General features: G+C 38.9%; 1 protein-coding gene across 1 annotated transcript; it reads right to left on the bottom strand.

Moving 5' to 3' along the window:
• Nucleotides 1-5,418: 5,418 nt before the first annotated feature.
• LOC107874454 lies at nt 5,419-5,883 on the bottom strand. The gene has a single exon (XM_016721239.1). It carries the CDS (start codon nt 5,881-5,883, stop codon nt 5,419-5,421), a length of 465 nt encoding a protein of 154 aa, XP_016576725.1.
• Between the last annotated feature and the right edge of the window lie 3,137 nt (nt 5,884-9,020).

Below are 9,020 nucleotides of genomic sequence, written 5' to 3'. Positions count from 1 at the left end.
TCCTTAAATGAGGACATCAAATATCAGAACACCCGTAAAATCTATGGTAGCCCTCTTGGACTCATCACTTGATACCTGATCACGAATGATGCTAAGTTTTATATCCTCGACCTGGTGACACTAAATCTTCTCAAATAAGGTAGACTGCGCCTCAACAATAGAAAGAATAATCTTCATGTAAGAAATATCTAGTAGCACCATCAAGTGCGCTAAGGAAGAGATGTCCTATTCCTATAGCTTCTAAGAAACTAAGATAAAACCAAAACTACCTAAACTCAATGCCTTCTAACAATAGGAATCCACTACCACGTTCACCTTGTCCGGATGATATATTTTATAGATGTCATAATCTTTAAGAAACTCCATCTATCTACACTTCCTAGAATGAAGCTCTATCTGGGTCATAGAATGCTAAAGACAACAATGATCAGTGTAGATCTAAAATTACATACCATAAATAGAATGCCTCCAAATCATAAGTATAAGAATGACCCTGCCAACTCAAAATGTCATGATCTGAACCATGGACTGGCCATGATGGGTATCTCAAGTCCTATTTAGACTGGGGATCATCGCTACACCTAACCAAGTGAACACAACATCCCCAACGTTGGATGAATTCCAAAGATATAACAAGATAGCATGAGAATAAGCTTAAAGATACTTAAATCATATCTATAACCATCAATCAGTAACCGAAAAACAACCTACCAAACTCACCCAAGTCCACAGTAATCCAACAAAGCCTTCTAACAAAGAATCAAAAACCAGTCATGGCCGGGAAATATCCCCGACTTTGAAAGATGACAATGATAATGTTAGTGATAATGAAAACTATTATCTCAAATCTAAGAATGGAAATAGCTGAAATGCCTAAGACTTTCGAAGAATGAAAGCTCACCATATCGCCACAGCAAACTGATGAACCGAGCTGATCCACCTAACTCTGTGCAGTAAAAGTAGAAGTATCTCCGGTTCCTGCATCTTATGGGAATACAATATCCAGAGACTGTTATTGGGCTGAAGAATAGCATATTACTCAGGAATAGGCTATAAAATATTGTCAAGTCCAATCATTTCAATGCCATATAAATAACATAAAATGCATACATAAGAAATATGTTGGGATAGGGAACAAGTTTTAGCATGCACTTTAAAACTCATCCTGGATTGTGTAGCTCAACCGTCATAACATAAGAAGGCACCCACTGGCTATTGGACCCAGTTCTCCCTAAGCTAGTAGGGCCCTAGTCCGTGTGTCCGCATGAACAAGAGGGTATACATATGCACTATAGGGGACTTAAACTTCTTGGTATATCAAGGAGACACAATCAACCAATCATGTACTATAAAATGGGAAACTCCAACCTCCCAATGATAATGTAAAAATAAAGGGGACTCAAACCACCCAGTTATATAGACCCCCACGTCGGCAACCCTGGTTTCTAGTATTGGTCGCTCGGTAGATTCACTTTCATAAATTAGCTACAAAACCCTCATTAGAGCCTAGTTAAAACAATTATCACATATTCCTATTCAACAAACTATAACACACATTCAGGCATATATTGTTGGTATCATCATAAAAACTACACTTGCAAGGTAACAACAACATGCTAAAATAGCTTAATCACTTAGGGAATTCACAACCTCTTTGGTCCAAGTATGCAATATCTTGTTAGAACACAACCCACAAGGTTCAGTTCAAAACCAATATGCCTTATTAGCCTTTTCAATCATACCATAGTTCAAATTAATTCAATTTGCGTACTCTTTATAGAAAAATCAGTTTCACAATATGGGATTAAGGTCATGGCAAATTCAAAAGACACAAGTTGGGTAAAATCACAATCCCCTTATTTATTTACCATACCTATGTACCAGATAGGTTTAAAACCATATTTGAAGTGAGAACAATCATATGTAAGCCATGGGAAACATTGTTAAAAAAACATTGTATATCCTCAACAAATATTTCAAAACCAACAACAATACCATATGAACAACACTTTTAAAATATGTGCTTTTAACAAATTAGCAATTAGTGAAGAGTAACATGCTTGTTTCATGAAAGTAATTAAACCCTTGAGTCCCTTGGATAAACTAATTCTTGGAGACCCTAAGTATCTTGCTTGAGATATTTGAGAGAGGCTTGAGAGTGTTTGATTATGTTGTGAAGAAGAAATAATCCTACTGAGAGCTTTATGAACGTGGAGTTTTAATTGGGTAAGAAGGGTATTGTCTAAAGTATCCTCAAATTAAAAGCTAAAATTTAGTTGTTAGTGACTATGGGTCACGATATGACTCATAAGGTTTCATTACGACTCTTCACCACAAGTCATATCCAAGATAGTCTCTAGGGCACACAAAAACCATTGACCCTACGACTCAACTGATACGACTTGTAATGGGACCCAATGACTCGTAGGTCCAGCCATAGTCCAAAGAGAACCCATTTGGGGTATACAGTGGACATCCTACAATTACACCCAACAACTCATAATGAGTCCTTATGACTCTTAGTAATCCCCTCTTATTCATAGAAGAACCTTGCCACACACTCACTATTTAGGCTACGATTGGATCCCTTGGACCCATCAAGACTCCTTACGACTTGTAGGGGGAGTCATAGTTAGGGCCGTGTGGATAAAATTTTAGAAATTTTCAAGGACCAAAAACCCAAGATGTTACATACTCCCTCCCTCCCCATAGGATCATTCATCCTTGAATGACAGGATAAGAAATTTATTAGCATGATTTGACTCCAAACTTTCCACACTTACCCTTAATAAAGACAGAATAAAAAAAATCCAAAAGAATTTACCATTTTCGTTATTAAAATCAAAAAACAAAAATGCTAAGGAATATGCATACCTATAACAACAATAACAACAAACCCAGTGTATTTCCACACAGTGGGGTCTGGGGGAGGTAAAATGTAAGCAGTCCATACCACTACCTCCGGAGGGGTAGAAATGCTATTTTTGATTGACCCACAGCTCAAGAAAAAGAATAATAAGTAAATTCATAATATATCATGAAATGAAATAAGTTGGCACAATATAGAAGAGGCACTTACACAGTAATACCCTATACTAATAAACCAAAGGCACCCTACCCACATACTGCCATCCTAAATTTCTCCTAACTACTAACTACGACCCAACTACAGGCACTAACCTTATACCCTTATCTGCCTCCTATAAACCTTCCTATCTAGGATTATGTCCTCAGTAAGCTGTGACTACTCTACGTCACGTCTAATCACCTCCCTCTAATATTTCTTCATCCTACCCCTAGCCTACCTGAAACCATCAAAAGTCAGTCTCTCGCACTTATGAATTGGGTCATATGTGCCCATCCTCCTCACATGCCCAAATCATCACAATCAAATTTTTCATATCTTGTCCTCCACCGAAGCCATTCCAACCTTCTCCCACATAGTCTCACTCCTAACCCTATCACTTCTAGTAATCCTACACATCCAATGCAATATTTATATTTCTGCTAGCTTTGATTTTTTGATATAGGCATTCTTCACTAGCGAACACTCTTCTCCATACAGCATGGTCGGACGGACTGCCACTCTATAAAATTTTCCTTTAAGTTTGAGCGGTACCTTCTTATCAAACAACACTCCCGAGGCAAGCCTCCACTTTATCTATCCTACCCCAATCTAGTGGGATATATCCTTATCAATCTCACCATTTCCCTAAATCATGGACTCGAGATACTTAAAACTATCCCTCCTACACGCAACCTGGGAATCCAACCAAACTACAACCTTGTCCTCCAGCCTCAAGTCATTAAACTTGCATTCCATATTCTCTGTCTTGATTCTACTAAACCTGAACCCTTTAGACTCAAGGGTTTGTCTCCAAACCTCCAATTTATCATTCATATCTCCCAGTATCTCATCAATCAATACTACATCATCCATAAAAAGAATTCACCAAGGCACCTCTCTTTATATACTCCGCTTTAAAATATCTATCACAAAAGCAAATAGAAAAGGGCTAAGAGTCGAACCCTGATGCAACCCTGTCAAGATAGGGAAATGCTCTGAATCTCCTCCTACCATCCTCACCTGAGTCTGAACTCCTTCATACATGTCTTTAATCGATCTGATGTACACCACCGGGACCCTACTCACCACCAAGCATATCCAAAGAACTTCCCTAAGGACTTTGTCATAGTCCTTCTCCAAGTCGATAATACCATGTGAAGTTCCTTCTTTCTTTCCCTATACTACTTCACCAGTCTCCGCACTAAGTGAATTGCCTCTGCTATCGAGCGACCGGGCATAAAGCTAAACTGCTTCTCTAAAATAGACACTATCTTTCTCAACCTCCGCTTGACTACAAATCTTCATAGTGTGATTAAACAACTTAATACCCCTATAGTTGTTGCAACTCTGAATGCCACCCTTATTCTTATATAAAGGAATCATTGTGCTTCACCTCCAAGCCTCAGGAATTTTTGCAGTCTTGAAAATGCCATTAAATAATTTGGTCAACCATCATAAACCCACCCTGCCAGCAAACTTCCAAAAATCCACAAGAATTTGGTCTGGTCCCATCGCCCTACCCCTTCTCATCCTGTGAATAGCCTCGCTGACCTCCTCCACCTTAAAATGCATATAATACCTGAAATCACGACACTCCTTCGAGTGCTCCATCTCTCCTAACACAATGTCTCTGTCCCCCTTATCATTTAAGAGTATATAAAAATATGACTGGCATCTTTTATTAATATGAGCATCTTCCACCAGCACACAACCATCCTTCTTCTTAATGCACTTCACTTGATTGAGGTCATAAACCTTCTTCTCACCCTTCTTAGCAAGCCTATAAAACCATTTTCCCTACTTCTCTCCTCCAACCCCATATAAAATTTCTTAAAAGTTGCCATCTTAGCAGCCGTAACTGCTAACTTAGCCTCTTTCCTAGTTAACTTGTACTCCTCCCTATTTTCTTGTTTATCCTCTTCATCCTTACTCTCAACCAACTTAGCATACGTCCCCTTATTAGTCTCCACTTTCTTCTTTACTTCTTTATTCCACCACCAATCCCTCTGTCATTGACCAGCCCGACCCCTCGAGATCCCCAACACCTTTCTAGTTATTTCCTTGATACACCAAGTTTCCCTATCCCACATACCATCCAAGTCCTCCCTACAATCCTAGACCCCCATCTTTGCCACCTTCTTTTATATCTCCATCTCACTTATCAGTGTCAAGCCCCCTACTTCATTCTAAGATGACCCTCCGCACCCCTTCTTTTTTTATCCTTCTTTAAGCCCAAATCCATCATTAGAAGCCTATGTTGGTCGAGAGGTTCTCTCTCAAAATCACCTTACAATCCTTACACAACACCCTATCCCTCCTCCTAAGTAATAGAAAGTCAATCTTTGTCTTAGCTATTGCATTTTGGAAGGTGACCAGGTAATCCTCCTTTTCAAAAAGCTCAAATTCACTACCACTACCCTTAAGGCCCTCGCAAAGTCCAACAGAGCAACTCCCTCTTTACTTCTCTCCCCAAAACCATAACTCCCATGCACATCACCATAACCTCCCGATAACACTCCGATATAACCAGTAAAATCCCCTGCTGCAATAATATTCTCAGAGTTAGGTATGTCTCTTACCACTTTATCTGAAGCCTCCCAAAATTGCTTCTTCTTCTCATCATCCAAGCTCACCTGAGGTGCATAAACACTACTCACGTTCATAGTAAACCCCCCAATGACCAACTTAATCATCATTAACCTATCATTGACCCTCTTAACCTCCACTACTTCCCCTCTAAGTTCTTCATCTACTATGAAGCCTACTCCATTCCCACGCCTCACTCCCCGAGTAATAAAACTTGTAAGCATCCACATCCCTAGCCTTAGATCCTACCCACTTAATCTCCTGAACACACACAGTATTAATCCTCCTCTTTCTCAGAATTTGCACAAGCTCTATGGACTTACCCTGAAGGGTCCCTATGTTCCAAGAGCCCACCCTCACCCTATCTATACTTGTAACACATCTACCTCTACCACTCCTCACTCTATACCCCAACCCTGACCTAACACCATATTTTCCCCCTAATTCCAAACCAGTCCTCCCCTCTTCCCCCACCTCCTTACTAGTTCTCCCCTCTTTTCTTACCCCAATAACTGCCCCCAGCCCTAACCTTCTCAGACATGACCCTAACCTATCATCAACGCCCAAAGCCACTCCTTAAGAAACACAAAAAAAGATAGAAACAAAACTAACAGTAGGAAACAAACAATGATAGAAATAAAATTAAATTAGGATAGAAACAAAACTAACTGCAAGTCATATAGAGCACACTAATGGCCTAGCACCAAAGACAACAAAATCAATATTAAAAGCAGGGTAAGTGACTACTATACGATAATAGATAGTCCCAACAAATTAAATACAAGCCAAGATATAGGAGATAATACTAGAATTAATATGAAGAAGGAAATAGCAAAGGATATAAGTCACTGGGTTACGCTTGTAGACTGCATCCTCTTTTCCTACGTGTTATATTGGATCCCAGTAAACTAATATAGAAACTGGTCACCAGAATATTATCGTCAGAGTGCAATTGGAATCATATCTGGTACTGCTAAAATTGATTCTGATCAGAACTAGTAGAACCTTCCGACAGACCCGCCAGAATCGGTCGCTTAGGACTGAGGCTGCATGCTGCCTATGTCATTAGAGTTGAGTCGACGATGACCTTGACCTACCGGAATAAGCAGTGGTTGGTTTGAATAGCATTGAGAGAAAGGTAAAAGAAGAGAAGAGAGGGTAAAGAGAATTAGGAAAGAGAAAGAAGGAGGAAGAGTATCCTCCTAGGCTGCCTAAACAGCTTCCTCAATCTTTGGGTTTCGCCAAAGAACCTTTACTGAAATGACATCCTTGGTCCGCAATCGACAGACTTGCTTATCCAAAATCTCAACCGAGACTTCTTCATAGGATAAGAAATTCGAAATGTCCACCTTTTCTAAAAGAATCGATAATCGATGGATCACCCATGCACTTTCTCACTATCAAAACATGAAACACCAGATAAATGGAGCTCGAACTAGAAGGTAAATCCAATTCATATACAACATTCCTTTCCCTCTTCAAAACCAAATACTAACTGACATAATGTGGATTGGTCTTTTCCTTCCTTCAAAATTACATCACTCCTTTTATGTGAGACACCTTCAAGAGTACCCAATTCCCTTTGCCACACATCTGTACAGGACTTTTGGCGACTTTGGGAAGCCTTAAAACTATCCCTAATTACCATTACCTTCTCCATGGCTTGGTAAATCAAATTAGGGAAAAATAACCTATTTTCACCAACCTTAAACCACCCAACATGAGACCTACACCTCTTACCATACAAGTCCTTAAATGGAGCCATACTAATAATAGAGTGATAATTGTTGTTGTAGGAAAATTCTTTAAGAGGTAAGTGGGCAACCCAACTACCACCATAAAAAAATACACAAGCCCAAAGCATATAACCCAAGCCTTGAATTGTCCTTTCCGCTTGCTGATTCATCTGTGGGTGGAAAGCAGTACTAAAGATTTACTTAGTCCCCCAACCTCACTGGAATCACCTCTAAAAGTGAGAAGAGAACTGAGTAACTCAATTAAAAATGATAGAATCTCGTGCACCATGCAACTTCACTATCTCTTGGGTATACTTCTTCACATAATCCTCAAAAAAAAATTGTTCTCACTAGCAGGAAATGAGCGGACTTAGACATCCTATATATAATGACCCAAATTGAATGAAATTGCTAACGAATTCACGGACGACCGGTAATAGAATTCATATTAGTTATTTCCCATTTCCATCAGTAGCTCAATCTCTTAAACAAACCCACCGGACCTCAAGTACTCTAATTTCACTTGCTAGCACACCATGCACTTAGCCACAAAATTTGCAACATCCCTCTTCATATAATTCTACCAATAAATGTCCTTGAGATTATTATACATTTTTGTTGAACCAGGATAAGCTATATAACGCGACTCGCGAGCTTTGAAAAAAATTCTTTTCAACCCATCAACATCGGGAACATATAATTTACCTTCGTACCTCAATATACCATCACCATCAATCTAAAAAACCATCACCTTCTTCCTACCCACATCAATTTTGATTTGCATCAAGATAGGGTCCATCACTTACTTCTCCTTCACCTCAGAACCAAGAGAATGACTTTTCCACCTCATGAACAATCAGACCACCATCTTCAGAATCCAAGAGACAGACTCCTAGATTATCCAAACTATGAATATTCTTAACTAATTCTCTATTGTCCTCATCCACATGATATATGCTTCACATTGACAACCTACTAAAAACATGAACAACCATGTTATTTTTACCTAGGTGGTAGTGGAGACTCAAGTAATAGATCTTTAGAAAATCAAGCCACCTCCTTTGCCTTAAATTTAACTCTTTTTAAGTGAACACATATTGTAGGCTCTTATGATCATAATAAATATCGATATGAACCCCATAAAATTAATGTCGCTAGATCTTTAATGAAAATATCAGGTCTAAGAATTCAAAATCATGAGTAAGATAATTTCTTCAACTGTCTAACAGCATACACAACCATCTTTCTATGTCGCACTAACACACAACCTAGTCCCACCTGGGATGCATCATAATAGACCACAAAACCATTAGTACCTTCAAGTAATGTCAAGATCGGAGTTCATATTAACTTTAGCTTTAACTTCTTGAAACTACCCTCACAAGCCTCAACCATTAGAACTTCACCTTCTTTTAAGTCAACTTAGTTAATTGGGCAGTAATAGAAGAGAAACATTCCACAAACCTTATTTAATAACCAGTTAAACCCAAAAAGCTATGAATGTTGATTGGAGTCATGGGTTTAGGCCACTTCTTAACCACTACAAATTATTGTGGATCCACCATTATCCCTTCACTAGAAATTATATGACCCTGATAAGTCACATCACTTAACCAAAACTAAATCTTTGA

The sequence above is a fragment of the Capsicum annuum genome, unplaced genomic scaffold (genome assembly GCF_002878395.1).
Source record: "Capsicum annuum cultivar UCD-10X-F1 unplaced genomic scaffold, UCD10Xv1.1 ctg75638, whole genome shotgun sequence".
In the NCBI taxonomy this organism is placed as follows: Eukaryota; Viridiplantae; Streptophyta; class Magnoliopsida; order Solanales; family Solanaceae; genus Capsicum; species Capsicum annuum.
The sequence above is the reverse complement of the archived record's forward strand: the minus strand, read 5'-3'. Positions and strand labels throughout refer to the sequence as shown.